The sequence below is a fragment of the Gasterosteus aculeatus genome, chromosome 1 (genome assembly GCF_964276395.1).
Source record: "Gasterosteus aculeatus chromosome 1, fGasAcu3.hap1.1, whole genome shotgun sequence".
Taxonomy (NCBI): domain Eukaryota; kingdom Metazoa; phylum Chordata; class Actinopteri; order Perciformes; family Gasterosteidae; genus Gasterosteus; species Gasterosteus aculeatus.
In genome coordinates this window covers 7196822-7212748 of record NC_135688.1, presented here as the reverse complement: position 1 = coordinate 7212748, position 15927 = coordinate 7196822, and the positions used below count along the sequence as shown (strand labels likewise).

General features: G+C 45.0%; 2 protein-coding genes across 4 annotated transcripts; one reads left to right on the top strand and one right to left on the bottom strand.

Moving 5' to 3' along the window:
• Nucleotides 1-166: 166 nt before the first annotated feature.
• naalad2 (N-acetylated alpha-linked acidic dipeptidase 2) lies at nucleotides 167-9354 on the top strand. 2 transcript variants are annotated; one of them, XM_078098436.1, is made up of 21 exons: nucleotides 167-295; nucleotides 781-908; nucleotides 1353-1464; nucleotides 1866-2052; nucleotides 2806-2907; nucleotides 3091-3213; nucleotides 3408-3488; nucleotides 3833-3938; nucleotides 4035-4128; nucleotides 4325-4420; nucleotides 5029-5114; nucleotides 5275-5394; nucleotides 5491-5573; nucleotides 5655-5718; nucleotides 5809-5876; nucleotides 6010-6101; nucleotides 6328-6418; nucleotides 6777-7041; nucleotides 7170-7251; nucleotides 7496-7588; nucleotides 8571-9354. In XM_078098436.1, exons 2-21 carry the CDS (start codon nucleotides 827-829, stop codon nucleotides 8758-8760), a joined length of 2217 nt encoding a protein of 738 aa, XP_077954562.1. In that variant the 5' UTR covers nucleotides 167-295; nucleotides 781-826; the 3' UTR covers nucleotides 8761-9354. The 2 variants fall into 2 exon arrangements, with proteins under 2 accessions (XP_077954562.1, XP_040045763.1); XM_040189829.2 differs by lacking the exon at nucleotides 167-295 and having other exon boundaries at nucleotides 740-908.
• nlrc3l (NLR family, CARD domain containing 3-like) lies at nucleotides 9349-15460 on the bottom strand. 2 transcript variants are annotated; one of them, XM_040189808.2, is made up of 13 exons: nucleotides 15160-15460; nucleotides 14911-14968; nucleotides 14545-14739; nucleotides 14117-14206; nucleotides 13742-13976; nucleotides 13468-13615; nucleotides 13110-13202; nucleotides 12363-12712; nucleotides 12062-12271; nucleotides 11356-11531; nucleotides 10913-11186; nucleotides 10444-10662; nucleotides 9349-10162 (listed from the first exon to the last, which is right to left on the bottom strand). In XM_040189808.2, exons 2-13 carry the CDS (start codon nucleotides 14934-14936, stop codon nucleotides 9773-9775), a joined length of 2406 nt encoding a protein of 801 aa, XP_040045742.2. In that variant the 5' UTR covers nucleotides 14937-14968; nucleotides 15160-15460; the 3' UTR covers nucleotides 9349-9772. The 2 variants fall into 2 exon arrangements, with proteins under 2 accessions (XP_040045742.2, XP_040045750.2); XM_040189816.2 differs by having other exon boundaries at nucleotides 14911-15301.
• Between the last annotated feature and the right edge of the window lie 467 nt (nucleotides 15461-15927).

Genomic DNA, 15927 nt, shown 5'->3' with positions numbered 1-15927 from the left:
CATTTCCAATAAAATGAAAACCCAACTCCCCGTACGAGCTGGAGGCCTCAGGTTTCCTCTGAGCAGATACGCGGCGTGTTGAGGACGCGGGAGAGCTGTGCTCTGCGCCGTCCCCACATTCCTGAGTGCAGAGAGCCTCCACCCGGCTTCACGCTCCAGCCCACCACATTAGAGGGCCTCCCTCCACCCCGCACAGCTGTTCACAGGACCGGCAGGGTCGAGCACAACCACGGCCCGTTTGTCGTGTGGGAAAATATGTCTGATTATCTACAGTTGCGTACGTCACTGCTTCGACGTGAGTCCATTTCCACTCCTCAGGAGGTGGATGTTCTACGTTTTGACTGAACTTTTTAGGATTTCATAATTTAGTGCGTCCAAAGAGTTCACGTGTGTCTTTCTTGTATCTAGCCATGAGGCATCTCCTCTCCTGGCAGGAATTGGCAATAACGGATATGCGATGATTCTAATGTGTTACCTTTGTTTATGAATAAAAGCTTGTGTTAATGTGCTAACATTTCCCGTTTTTCCCATATGATCCACAAATTGTTCAACTAATTGCAATGTGAATGTGAAAAGGCTCACAACACTAGAAGTTGTGATTTAAATGTTGCTCCATCTCAGTCCGTTACATGTTATTCCTCTTTGTGTGCCCCTGTCCCTCACCGCCTCTGTCTTTGCCAAACCTTCTTCGATCCCTCCCCCCGTCTCCCTCCCTGCCTGTCCCCTGCCTCCGCTGTGCACCACCTAAACAAATTACTCTCTATCTGCGTCTCTGTGGAGTCGGTCCTGTCGGTGCGCGGGAGCCTCTGGGACGTACTGCTTTGCAATGAGGAAGGAGTCCAGGTTCATTTGGTGGATCAGGTGGATTGTGATTGTGACAGCTTTGTTGTTGCTGGGCTTCACCTTAGGTAAGACATGATAACACAACACAAACGTACACTGGACACTCATGTAATTATCTGCAGGTGATATATATCGTGCTGCGTGAGTTGGTCGACAATGAAAACATAACTGTTGCTGTCTATAGTGATCATTATCAACTATCGAACCGACTTGCTGCTGTTTTAGTAGAATCTTGAAGGCGTGTTGTTGTGTGCCTGTTCTTAGTTTGTCACGACTCTGACACATTTCACGCCTGCACGCTCACTGCACGCCAACACACGCTGTCTGTGACCACAACTCCATTTGAAGTATATTTGTGCACACAATGCAAAGTGCCGAGTGACGCTTAGATATTCCGTGCCCCCCACACCCCCCCTTCCCCTCTTCTCCCACTCCTCTTTTTCTCAAATCGTTAAGTCACTCTGTTGAGACAACCTGTTGTTTAACGGTCTGTGTGTGTTTGTTTGCAGGCTGGTTTGCGAAGCCCACACATCCAAAGGCTGCAAACGAAAGTCCTTCCAGCAAATATCTGAAGGATTTTCTGGAGGGAATGCAGCCGGACCAGATCAGACAACACCTTCGGTAAACACAGACACTCAGCCCCGGGGGGATGCGTTTACATATGTGTCATGTGACAACAACCAACAGGCCAAACTTTTCACTTGCACACATTGTAGATGTTTTTTCGTTAAAAGAAATGCAATCGTAAGTCGCTTTGGATGAAAGCGTCAGCTAAATGACATGTAATGTAGTGTAATGTAATTGGGGGAAAGGGCCCAGCTTACAAAAAACAAAAGAAAACGCAGTCAAATCACAAATTGAACTCTGGGCTTTCCTGGATTAAAATAATTTGGCACTTCACTGTGAAAAATAAAGCGTTGATAAGTGGAAGCTCTCCTTTTTCCAGCCATTCCACACACAACATTGTTTGTTATGTAAGCGACCGCCGGCCACGTGATTGACGGTTTAAATCGCCTCCGCAGGAAATTCACACGTCTCCCCCACCTGGCTGGCACGGAGCAAAATCTGAGATATGCAGAGCAGATCAGGAAAGAGTGGCTGGAGTTTGGACTGGACGCGGTGGAGATGGTGCCCTATGACGTGCTGTTGTCCTACCCCAACAAATCGCAGCCCAATTACATCTCCATAGTGGATCGCTTTGGCATTGAGGTACATCTGTATGCCTTGAGTTTCCAAACTAACTGAAATGCAGGCTCCAGTCTAATGATTGACAGACATATTGTGATACCATCTCGTTTGATTCCCACCCCCCTGCTGATAACAAGTTCAAAGGAATTGTGATTTTGGCCACACACACACACACACACACACACACACACGCACGCACATGAACAACAACGCCTGTCTGTCCAAACCCTCGGACTACTTCTCAGTCGTGCAGGTGGAGATCACACATGAGAAACACACGGTCACGCTGCCGCAGGCTGCTTCACCTCTAGACACCACCACATTACAGCTCATCCAAGTCCAAGGTCCTGTTACAGTCTTGCGGCGAGATAAACTTCTCCTCCGTGCGTCGTATGAGTGTAGATAATGATACGGCACAGAGGCAAACAAGAGAAGACAGACCCGGGTACACAGCTATGACGTTATATGGTATCAGTGGTTTCCTGATTTTAACTAAAGTTATGTTATTTTCTTACCAGACTACTCCGTTATTTGCCTTTAGCCACTTAGTCATTACATTTACTGATGATTATCTAAATAAAAACACCATTGGTCAATCCTACATCCTTGCAAAATCAAGCTTTCATTTGACAAGATGGAAGATGCCTCTACTTTAAACTGCCGTGCAAATCTAAAATACCTCTGCCTGATTTCCAAAGATTGATAATAAATACGTTACAAATTGCAAAGCATTTGATAAAGAGAATAAAGGGCCATGTCGTCTTTCTTTCACAGGTTTTCAACACATCCTTAGCAGAGCCAGTCCCAGAAGGTTATGAAGATGTTGCTGACATTGTACCTCCATACAGTGCCTTCTCTGCAAAAGGACAACCTGAGGTACACACACACACACACACACACACAAACCACATCTCATACTGAGAGGGATGTTTTAACACTAGTGGTAGTAAAAGTGCAGTTAACAAGGATTTAAACATTACCCATCCTCGCCTGTCTGATAACCTAAGAGACCTCTCTCTCTCTCTCTCTCTCTCTCTCTCTCTCTCTCTCTCTCTCCAGGGGGATTTGGTTTATGTGAACTATGGTCGAACAGAAGACTTTTTCCAGTTAGAGGAGATGAACATCACTGTTACTGGCAGGATTGTCATTGTCAGATATGGACAAATATTTAGAGGCAATAAGGTAAGAGAAGTCCTCGCTCTACAGGAAACATATTGCAACCAAAAGGACTACATCAGTGTCTTCTGAAATATTTCAAGCAATTGGTCAACGTCAAACCCATCACTGCTGTTTTGTGATCCACGCAGTAGAAAAAGGGCACCAATCATTTACATTTTGTGAGCCATTAAAATGACTTCTTTCTGCTGCTCCACCAGGTGAAAAACGCCATGTCAGCAGGAGCAAAGGGGATCATCATGTTCTCAGACCCAGCAGATTACAGTGCTGCTGGAGTCCAGGTAGAGTATAATGCATCACAGTACTTACTAATTCCAGCATCCTCGGACTACACCCATCTTCAACCATGGCCTCCACATTGATATCAACTTCACTTGTCTTTAAAGCTTTGTGAATGCAATTTGCATGGTTATCATGGTGACAAATTCCATCCACGCCACCTGCATGGTAGTTCGTGCCTCAGGTCTCCAGGGCCACATTTAGAAAAAGACTCAAAGGGGGAAAAAACAACACCTGATTGGTTGTTGCAGCTTGCAACGACATTTACGAACTAGATCACGATTGGAAACAGTAATTAGATTCCATGGGAACGAAGCTTTTTAATCACATGTGCATGTGTGTGAAGCCGTACCCTGACGGCTGGAACCTACCCGGCGGAGGAGCTCAGAGGGGGAACGTTCTCAGGCTGGATGGAGCGGGAGACCCGCTCACACCCGGGTACCCCGCCAAGGGTGTGTATCTCCGTGTGCTCGTACACGTGAGCCTGTGTGTGAGTTTGCGCGTGCGCCATGTTATCTAACGTTTATCTACTGCTTGCTCTCTCGCAGAATATACCTACAGATTGAGCCTGGAGAACGCAGTGGGCCTCCCCAACATTCCTGTACATCCAATCGGCTACCACGATGCCATTCACCTGCTGAAGTAACGATACCGCTCTTTTCCTCCCGACACTACACTTTAAAAACACAATCATTCGATTATTCAGAGCATCGCTACTTGGACAAAATCCACAGCTACGCTAACGGTCCTGTGAAGCTGACGCCTCCATGCTAACGAGCACACACATGACAACGACAAATTGTTGTGCTTGTCATGTGATTATTTTGCAATTCAACAGGAACATGGGAGGACAGATTCCGCCCAACAACTGGAAAGGAACTCTGGATGTCTCCTATAGGATTGGTCCAGGCTTTAAGGATGACTTCAAGAGCCAGTGAGTTCCTACATTGAGCGTTTATGTCCAGTTAAACCAGCATTACCAGTGTCCTCTTCCCCTTGTTTTAACTTGGTTCTCCCTTCAAACTGCTGTATCTCTCCCCCAGCAGTGGAAGCTCTTTGCTCTCCTGCTTCACAGCTGTCTGTTTCAATTTTCTCTCCACTCTTGTTGTTCCTGTTCTCCTGCTCCACTTCAATGACCCAGTGGCAAGTAGCCAACGGGCGTACAATGGGGGCCCTTGTATGTCCTGTGTGCGAGTGACATACTAAGCACATCTACACATAAGCAACCTGCACAAATTAAGCAAGTAGAACAGTCCCCCCCGGTCTTGTTGTACATTTTGGGGGTTTCTGAAGCAAAAGAACTATTCCCCCATCTTCCTTTGTCTTCTCCATCTTTGTTCGTCTGTGTCATCGCTTGAGATAGACGTAATGAACAGGCATATGTCACATAGAAAAGCACCATTCCTTTGTGAACAAATTCATTTAACGTTTAGTCATTTGCTGTCAAAAGGAACTATTGATCCGTTTCCTCCGTCATGTCGCTGTATTCCCCCCCCCCCATCCCCTGTGTGACTCACCTCTTCCTTAACATGTGGGTCTCAGGAAGGTGCGTATGAACATCCACACCAACAGCCAGGTCACTCGCATCTACAACGTCATTGGCAGGATAAGAGGGGCTGTGGAGCCAGGTAGAGTACCGCCATCCATCCGGCTCTAATCTTTAAAAACACACAACTCACACTGAGACAAGCATGAGAAAGCGGGTCGGAATAGCTAGATGAGCTACTTAAAATTGTTAGTGTCGCCATCAATGTGAGCTGAGGTCTCTATGTTTGTGTGTGTGTGTAGACCGGTACGTGATTCTCGGAGGGCACCGGGACGCCTGGGTGTTTGGGGGGATCGATCCCATGTCTGGTGCTGCTGTGGTCCACGAGACAGTCAGGGGCTTTGGTCTGCTGCGGAGCAAAGGTGCGTCTCTATCGCTGTCATTTGTCAACAACGGCGTCAGAAGACGCTCGGGCACCAGAATACGAAGGTGCAGTGTGCGTGTGTGCATTCATGCAGGCTGGAGGCCTCGGAGGACTTTAATATTTGCCAGCTGGGATGCAGAAGAGTTTGGACTGCAGGGATCTACAGAATGGGCAGAGGTACACATTCACCGACCCATGCCCCTTCACAGCACATGCACACACACACACACACTGAACACACTTGACCCTTCTCTCCAGGATAACGCCAAGGTGTTACAGGAGAGAGCTGTGGCCTACGTCAATGCCGACTCTGCCATCGAGGGTGAGTGTGTTTGAGTGCACGCCTCAATATTCTCAATGAAATCGTTTAGTTTCTGATGTAACTGTGAGGATGTTTCTATTTGAATTCCAGGCATGTACACGCTGAGGGTTGACTGCACTCCATCTCTACACACTTTGGTGTACAATCTCACTAAGCAGGTGAGCAGAAATACACCCCAAAATGTTTTATTTATTCCTTCATGCTCAATCTTGAAGTTGTATTCCTGTCTTTTCATCTCTATGCATCTCTATGTTTCCCACTGGCTCGGCCTCTTTCTCTCCTTGCATGTAGATAGCGAGTCCAGAAGAAGGAGAGGAGGGAATTTCTTTGTACGACAGTTGGCATAAGAGGGACAACTGGACAGCTGACCGCGATGCACCCAGGTACAAAGTGGTAACTAACCACCGAACCCGAAATAAAAGAAGTGGAATAACGGTTATTCATTTTGTCAATGCGGCTTTTGCAGAGATGTTACAGTCTTCACACTTCATGCAATGAAGAAAGCCTTAATTCCCCGTCTCTGTGTGGTGATTCAAACTCATTTTGAATGTAACATTTACCAGCCAATTGGACAAGTGATCCACAGTCTGTCCTCTTCTGTGGCTGCAGGATCAGTAAACTTGGGTCGGGCAGTGATTTCGAGGCCTATTTCATCCGTCTGGGAATCGCTGCAGCCAGAGCCAGATACACCAAGGACAGGGTAACACGCGCTGCACTCACAGAGGGATCATTCTTATTTTATGTTGCTGTGTGTGCTAAATATATATTAATGTTTCTGTTCCTATTGTGAGCAGACACTGCAGTGAATTACCATGTCATCCGTTTACATGTATGTGACACCTGTCGATCTTAACATACTTTTAATTATAGCAGTGAACAGGTTTGCATGTGAGCCTGTGTATGAGAATATATTTGTTAGTTACTGGTACTCTTTGTGTTATACGCTTCAGAGTGCTACCTATTTAACTTTGTCTGTGTGACCTTATTACTCTGTTTGTTTTCATTAATATTGTGATCTATCTGTCTTTTTGGATTTGAAATGTCTCCCGTGCTTCCAGAAAACCGAGTGGTACAGCAGTTATCCGGTCTATCACAGCGTGTACGAAACCTTCGAGGTGGTGGACAGGTTTTACGACCCCACCTTCAAGAGGCTCCGGGCGGTGGCCCAGGTGAGAGGCGGGCTTGTCTTTCAATTGGCCGATTCCCAGCTGCTGCCTCTTGACGTCAACCAGTACGCAGACTCGCTGGGGAAGTACGCGCAGAGCATCGCGCGCGAGGCCCAGAAGCACCCGGAGGAGATGGAGATGTACGGGGTGTCGTTTGGTAGGTCCATAGTGGTCATTGACTATGGTAATTAAATATTAAGTTGAATTGATATTTAAACGGTTTGAATGACAGAGCCAACCCCTTGATGGCTTTTCCTGACACATTTTTTCCGTATATATTTTCAGATTCCTTGTTTTCTGCTGTGAGGAACTTCAGCGTTGCAGCCGGGGACTTTCACGAGCGCCTGCAGAGTCTCAACAGAGCGGAGTACGGTCACGTTTAACTTTTCTATACGTGCAGGTGCAAACACGTCGGGGTGTGTTATCCACGCTTTTAGCCGGAGACTGACTGTGCTTTTCACTATGCGGCTTACACAGGACATTGGTCCAGGGGGGTGTTGTACTGAGTCACGTTATATTGAGTGGTATTAAAAACACAAGGGGAGCGGAACATTAGAATCACACCTGGAGACCACATGGTACCGGCATTTGACGGGTTACGTGCGCCTCAGTCCTCTGCAGGTGCGCGCCGTGAACGATCAGCTGATGTATCTGGAGAGAGCCTTCATTGACCCGCTGGGTTTACCTGGGAGACCCTTCTACAGGTTAGTCTCCCTCTCTCACACACACACACACACACACACGAAACGGCAATGTGCTCTGCATGGCAGTTTTCCCTTACTTGTCTTGGCCAGTTACACCTCAAAATCAATCATATCTTTAAATATTTCTTGTATTATGGTATTTAAATAGTCCGAAACAGAATGTTCACTCAGGAGTGCAAGGGCCTCTCTAATGGTGACAATGAATAAATGCATTAATATACATTTTGATTAAACTGACCTTGCCAGAGCTTGTTATTGACAAAGCCAATAACAAGTCTATGCATCGTTGCATATACTGTAGCGTCTTAATGTTAAATGTAAATGTAATTTAAAATGGCAACCAAATATTAAGTTTAAGCCCCACAGACAGTTTAGTTTTGTCCAGGCAATATAAGTATTAACATCCCACGTCTACTATATCTACTACTAACGTTCTCTTGTGCCCATTCTCTCTCTCTCACACACAATTTATGCATAGTTGAGCAGTTTCTTATCAGCAGACCCAGTTTTTGCAGCCAACTGTGAGAAAGACGTGTTAATCATTAAAGGGGGATAGATAAATACACAGAGGGTAGAGCATTATCTCTAAAACTGCATGAGCTGCGGAAAGCCAGATGACCCAACGTGTGAATTATGGGCCAATTATAGGAATCCGCGTAGTGCAAGATTGTTCTTTAAATTACTCACCCTGCCTATTTATACATATTTTGTCTTTTTTGCCTCAGTCTACGACTGAAATCATTACATTGGCTGCAGATACACCTCAAAGAAGACTCTTAAAGGTCCAATTGAGAATGAGTTGAATAGATAACAACCATCTGGCGTAACTGATACGGTTTGCAGGTCAAAAAAAGTTAAATAAAATGAATCATCACGCTGAATACATGTAAAATGCCTTTACTTCTAAAACCTTTTGAGCTTGTTATAAATTTAAAAAAACTCCAGTACATTCCTAAAAGATCCCCCCCCCGTTCTCTTTCAGGCATGTGATCTTTGCTCCCAGCAGGCATAACAAATATGTAGGGCAGTCTTTCCCTGGAATCAATGATGAACTGTTCGACATCAAGAACTCTGCTGATCCGAAGAAGGCCTGGGACGAAGTCAAGCGTCAAATCAGCGTCGCTGCGTTCACCGTTCATGCTGCCGCCATGACGCTGACCCCGCCTGCATGAGGCAGGCACAGACGCTCTGAAGCAGTCCGTGGGTCATCGCGCTCGGACGCCAGAATGACAGAAACAAGAACAGTATAGACGCACACACATAGTAGTTTAAACAACGTGACCTCAGCGGAGCCGGCTTGATGCAGAACGTGTGTGTGAGCATTTCAGAGACTAAGCTGCAGACCTTCCACAAGTGTGGGTGTGAGAGATATAATTCATATATTATGAAAAATAAGGATGAGACACAGACCTTTTGAGCAGCACGTCTGTTTGTACATTTCAATTCTACTCGTAAATATGTTAATAGCCGCCTTGTCTAATGATTTCCCAACCCGCGTCGAGTAAAGTTTCCCTGACATTTTACGAATGCGTCATGTGGCCAAACCGTGCAAGGCTCAGTAATACAGTGAATGTCTGGGGGGCCGTCACTGTGGTACAACTCATCGCTTACATTAACAGCAGTTTTTACGTGAATAAAGTGTCTGTCTACAAATGAAACTATTCTTTGCACACGTGCAAAAAATCAGATACATGTTGGTCTGAGAAACGTTAACAAAACACATTGTTAAAGATATTTGTTGAATAAATTGCTTGTAGCCCTTCGGATACCGCACAGCTTTATTTCTAAAACACAATTACAAATGTTTCTTTGGAAGATATTTTTTAAAAATCAGCTATACACCCTCCCTCATCGATCCGGGGGATCCAGTTCAAGCAGGGGACTGCAGACTTCCCTCTTCCCAGGCCACGTCTACCGGCTCTGAATGGGGGATCCAATGGCCCATCCAATTCCCAATTGCCAGGCCAGTGTGGAGAAATAAAGCCTCCCCCAAGGGCTCTTCCACATTATTTTTAATGTCATCACTTAAATAAAAACACACCGGAACATATCAGTGACTCAGGTTTAGTGTTTAAAGCATCACACTTGACTCTAAATCCATGGAGCTGTAATGGTACTGCTCTCCTATCCCTCCTCTGCATAAAATGACATAAAATGATTATCCTGATGCAATCTAACGCCACCTCACTCATCCTCCTGGGTCATTTCTCTAAGGCACTCCTTTAGGTTTTCCACTCGGTCTCTATTGTTTTCCTCAGCAGTCCTTATCGTCCGTTCAAGCAGCCGCCGCGCCTCATCCAGTCCGCCCACCTTCAGGTTCTTTTGGGGGTAGAGGTTCCCGCAGAGCAGATTATTGTGACAGTGCGGAGAAAGCAAGCCGCACAGGAAGCGCAAGAACATGTCGTAGTGGCCCGGCGGGGCGGCCAGGGTTCGCGTCACCGCGCTCTGGAGCAGGCTCCCCGCTGATTTGCACTGATCCCCAAATAAGAAGGGCTTGGGCAACAACGGGGAGCCCAGAACGTTCTTGGACTTGGTGCAAAACATTGTGAAGACGTACAGAGCGGCCATGAACTCCTGGAGGAGAGAAGACGCGGGTGAATTGTTGGATGGATCTCCAGCAGCAGCAGCATCGTTCATCATCTTAGCATTTTAAAAATAACTTTTTTCCCTCTTTGCTCAAAAGGTGAAAATATATGTTCATATTGAGTATAGCGAAGATGAGCTCATTTGTTGACTAACTTTAAAAACTCTGGGCAATGTGAGCTGCAGAGAGAGTGGATTTCTGTGTATTATCGCTACAGTACAGCAGCGTAGAATATTGAGACGTAGTTACTGTGAGACGGAAAGAGTTTTACCTTGAAGTTGTGGTGTATGAATCCGAACGTCCTCCTCCCACCGGGGGCTGCAGGGGCGAGCTCAGTGGTCAGGCCAGAAAACACCGTCACCTCCGTTAACTTCAGCCCTGCCAGCTCCTTCATGTCCTCTTCAAAGAACGTGCTGGTATTCTTTTCCAGCATCTTAAAAGCCATCTTCCCGATCTCTGTGATCAGGTTCTTGTCCTCCGTGGACCATTTCTGAGTGCCAAAAGAAGCACGGCGTTACTCGGCATCCTGACAAATAACGTTTGTCTTTTTGATTCAAGTTTAATTTTGGATTTTGTAGCATCGGGTCCCTTTGATGCCCAGAATTTATAATACAACAAATATTTAAACCTATAAACTTCAGATCATTTTATCCGATTGCATCAGTGTCCACGCTAATAGAAACGTATAGATTAGCAAAGCTGCTTGTAAAAAAAGGAAAATGACAAAATCCGGACAGTACCAGTTCATTGTCCAGCTTTCCATAGTAGAACTGCAGCTTGCGGTTGGTCTGGACCACGGTGATGTGGACATAGAACGGCGTCAGCCGGGGGGGGTGCTCCCCATACCTCAGATAACGGTAGCAGCGCTCGAACACTGTGGCCACTATCCAGCAGACGAAGGGCTGCTGAGCTAATCTAATGAGGGGCGGTAGGCGCTTGTAATGTGCCACGATCTTTGATGACAGCTCTGCGTCGCGAAAGCGCATTTGCAGGAATTTGTCTTTCTTCTCATCACTGGTGAAAAGAGGGACAAAAAGAAACATACAACTGGACTGAAACAGGTGTTAATAATAATCAAACAACAGGATGGTATAGAGACTAAAAACAAGGCTCAAACAGAAGAAAATGCAATAAAATACACAGATAAAAAAAAGAAGAATTAAGAACATGTGCACACACACACCTAAAGCCCTGTATTTCTGTGACCACGTCTATGTATTGAGACGGTATTTGTGAGACAGCAGCTCGTCTCCCCAGCATCCAGACGCGGGCACCGCGCAGCACGGTCCCTCGGATGATATTTACAATCAGCACGTCAGGGTGTGCTTTGGTGTAGTTGTCATTTATCACCGGAGCGTTCTGTAGAGAAAGACAAGAGGCATATATCAGTTCCTGCAAAACGATGCTTCCATCACGTTTTTTTGAAGCTGATCAGACGTTAAAAAGACCACCGATCAAACTATTAAGAGTGAAAATTGTATTGATCAGGAATCAGGAAACATTTAATGCCAAAATATGTCAAACATACAAGGAATTTGTCTTGGTGGTTGGTGCTTGACAGTAGACAGTGTAACAATAGACAACAAGACAGCAGTGCACAAGTAATAAAATAAAATAAAATGAAATGCTAATGCAATGGGTTAGTAGAAAAACCGATTCGCCGATAGCTCAGAGCACTTTCCATTTTTTGATGATTTTTTTTTTAGATTAGGAACAAATATCCAGCACGCAAAACATGGCTATAGATCACTTGAGCGGTGCGAATGTTCAAAAATAGGCAATTGATGAGGATATTTGAATCACTAAGTTGTAGCTTTAAATCAGACTGTCGATTGATGTTACTGTTAAGAGGTGAATGCGTCTCGGGTGTATGTGTGCCGGTGAGATACCTGCCAGTCCAGAGAGCCTTGGTAACAATCAAATGAATCCATTATGATGAGAAATTTACAGTCCTCTTCCTCCAGGTGTTTCATGTCTTTGCACTCGGGATGATAATATTCTATCACTTCCATGATGGATATCTCCTGGGAAAGACGAAGCTCATTGTTTCGCAGGAGCCTGAAGGTTCGGAATGAAAGTTTGATGACAAACTGCAGATCCTGTGAGAAGATGGGAGAGGAAAAACGGTGTCAGTCCCGAAAAGAATGGTGCAAAAAGTCTTGTTTCTTTTTTTTTATATTCTTGATTCACCTTATTGGCGAGCCGTTCTGCCCAGTCCAGGGAGAACTTCCCCACAGAGACGGACATGCCGGTTCCCGGAATCCCAGTGGTCACCACTGTCCTCACCGGCTTGCCATCCTTCCTTAGTCGGAACAGATCGTTCAAGCCCACGGAGGCGTCGGCGCTCGGCACCTGGAGAGGTGACGAAAAGCGGCGTAGGAACTCATGGGAGGGGGCAACTCCTCCAGGACCACAGATAGTAATCAGGGGCTCAACGTAGATGTTGTTTAGAAGATTTTGCCTGCCGGCTCGAACGACCCCCTCCCGGATGATTTGGTATTTTCCTATCAAATTCTGCTGGAGGTGGTGACGGATCAGCGCTGGTGGGGAAGAAAGAGAAAAGCTTCACAAAACTGGAAGAACAATCTTACTACCTCACCTTTCTCCCTCGTGATGAGAATAATAATAAATAGGAATCGGAACAGTGAATCAACCTTTAATACTAAATAATATTTGATTATTATAAGCAAATGGTTAAAATTGTTTTGTTCCTTTGAGTCTAAAATCCAGAAGCATCTATCAAGTCATGTGGTTCAAACTTTCCTGATAGAAAATAATTTTAACTCTTTTCATCTCTGCTGAGTAACTTAAGACCCATTACACACACACACGTGTAACAAATAACTTTGTGAGAGCAAATAATAGCAATGTCAAAAGCGCTGCCACAGCATTCTTAACATTGGACTGTGTGTTGAGATGGAACCAGAGTTTACTTGCCTCTCCTGCACGTATTCTTCAGTTCGTCTGCCTCTTCTTTTTTGTTGATATTTTCTAGGGTTCTTATTGTGTGCAAAAGAGCACGATCCTGGCCTGCAGAACAGAATTTCAAAAATAAAAAACATGTGGCAGCACACCAGTCTCTTACAACATAGGGTTGTATTGTTAACGCATTTTACTTTAAATAGAACAATATTTACTCGAGGTGACAGATGTCAGAGTTTTGTTCGAGCTAGAAATTTAACGAGCTCACAAAGCTACTTCGCAGCTGCCATCCCATCAGTCAAAATGTACTTCTCTAAATTCTGAGCTCCATTTGTACCATTTACAGGTTTATACTATGACTTTTTTTACTTACCAAGAATCTCCAGCATCTTGTCCACAGAATCAAGAAGGTCTCCCTCCATCATCTGCTGTCGTGTTACCTTTAGTTCCCACTGGCAAAAGTCCATCATAAACGTAAACAGCTCCTCCTCCTTGAACCCTGTCAGAGAACTCTGGATACTCTGTAGACAGAGAGACGCACGTTAACATGTCACTCTTTGGACCATAATCAAGAATATTCCACTTGTCTTGACTTGTGTTAAGAAAGGAAAACACTAAGTTTCACAGACCAACTGTGATGCACCGACCTTGAATATGTGAGGCAGGTCCTGCTCTGGGTGCAGTCTACCTGGCTGGCTGTTCTCATCGACCTGCATTGTGTCTTCTGGTTCAACAGGCTCTGGTGGTTCTGGGGAATTGGTTTCTAACATTTCATCTTCATCATCTTCATCATCTTCATAATCCTTATAATGATTATCATCTTCATCCTTCTCCGCCTCCTCATCGTCATAGTGTTCTAGAAAATCCGCCAGATCTGCAGACCTGCAAGACAGCAGGAGGAGCTGTGAGAAAAAGGCACTGCAAATAAGGAAGACCTGGTTGCTTTTTCACATTGTGACTCATCTCAAACTACATTTCCACTGATTATCAGCATTAGTGTGTGTGTGTGTGTGTGTGTTCACTTGGTGTCAAAAACTGCTCCCGGTGCTCTGGTCTGCTGCGTCGTCATAGTGTAGTGGGTCTCTGGAGAAGCTGGGCGGTTCATCTGCAACCTGACAGAAGAGTAGGGACAACATCCCCCCCCCTAAGTCACTGAAAGGCAGACGAAATGTTGAACGGGCTTCACATTTTAATTTGCAGGCCAGTACTATCTGCACAAAAACACACCTCTAGCAGCTGAACAGCTCTACTAGATCAGTTCATATGGGAAACGCGTGGCATTGTTTATTCTCAGGCATAATGTGGGGTGTTAATATTTCACTGTTCCTTGCACACACAAAAAAGTAGATGATACAGTGAATCTGGAACTTATTCATAGTGACATTTACATACAAAACATACAATTTATAGAGAACGTAATAATACAATATGAAACCAAGATGCACAGTACCCTGTGCCCCCACGAGTAGACGATCCAGGTAGCCCCACTGGTAACGGCACGGCAAAGGCCTCCTGGGCCACCTTTTCATCTCCACCTTCCTCCATCCCTTCAATGTCACTCTTCATTGAGCCATAACTGGAGGGAGGCCTCTTCCACCTCTCCGCCTCCTCCTCCCCATTCTCCCCATTCTCATGCCTAAAAATCCTGAAGGGGGAAAAGAATGCGTGTTCATATGCAAGTTAAGTCATGACACGTTTTTTAAATGGTTCCAATAAGTTAGTAGTTGGTGACTTTGCGTGTCAAGTGTCGGTGACGCAATTAAAGATGGCAGTTAAGTTCTCCGCCGCTGGCAAAATGGGATGAAGCAACACCCACCTTTCAACTTCAGCGTTCGGGTCCATGTCTCTGGCAGCTATTTACTCACACACACGAGCTGTGGAACGGATTCACGTAACGTTACATACTACTTATCGCCATAACTTTTGCCGTAACAGACATTAAAGGAAGTAGAATAAAGGCCGTTGATCTCCACCAATGCTGTCATGCTATCATTTAACGTAGTATACACGTGAGATTACACGGTGTGTTTACGAATAAATGACCAAGTTAGAAATAAACATTTACCAGCAAATAATGAATATAAATGGAACGATCTAAAAACGGTGAGATCATATCACCGGCCCTCGATTTGAACTTATTCCCTTTTCTTTCCGTCGGCTCGAAGTTTCGTTTCCTGGTCAGAGTGTTTCGTCGTGGTTCCGCTTCCGGTCCACTTCGAAATAAAATCATAATTTCGACAAACATTAATCCGTGGGATTCATCAGATTTACTGTATGTACAAAATGACTCATACTGGCGCATTCTCCAACAAACATTGTGCAGTGTATACATATACATAAAATACGTTTGTATTTTTAAATGATTCATTCGTTGCACGGAATTTCTAATCCATTTCCAAGGTGCAACGGTTTAATACCTATACTAAAACTTCAAAACCCAAATATATTCCCTTTATTCCGAAGGTAAACGCATACCGGGAAGTTAAACGGTTTCACAATACGCAGGCATTCACGTGGTATTATCATTTGCCAAAAGAATGGATGTAGTAAAGATTAAGATTACAATTCATTCACGGCTGAGACCGTGCATAGTTAGTGTTTGGCCGCCACGCCACCTCCACGTCGTTTAATGAGACACGCTTTTAGAACTACGGTCTTTTCATTTTACTGACCAACATTGATCTGATCAAGAGCATAGATTGCGCTGAAACACGTAAAAGTACTAATAATAATCCAGTTTCGGCGGTAACTTTAGGTTTGAGGGGAAATTAAGAGGCTGTAGAGATCTTAACGCTGATTGGCCAAGACTTGTTACGTCACATCGAAGATGTTT

Coding starts and splice junctions, on each gene's coding strand:
- naalad2 (XM_078098436.1), top strand. CDS start 827: ATGAGGAAGGAGTCCAGGTTCATTTGGTGGATCAGGTGGATTGTGATT. Junction 7,042..7,169: donor GATGTACGGGGTGTCGTTTG/GTAGGTCCATAG, acceptor ATATATTTTCAG/ATTCCTTGTTTTCTGCTGTG. Junction 7,589..8,570: donor CCTGGGAGACCCTTCTACAG/GTTAGTCTCCCT, acceptor GTTCTCTTTCAG/GCATGTGATCTTTGCTCCCA.
- nlrc3l (XM_040189808.2), bottom strand. CDS start 14,936: ATGGACCCGAACGCTGAAGTTGAAAG. Junction 14,740..14,910: donor CCGAACGCTGAAGTTGAAAG/GTGGGTGTTGCT, acceptor TTCCCCCTTCAG/GATTTTTAGGCATGAGAATG. Junction 13,203..13,467: donor CAAGATGCTGGAGATTCTTG/GTAAGTAAAAAA, acceptor TCTGTTCTGCAG/GCCAGGATCGTGCTCTTTTG.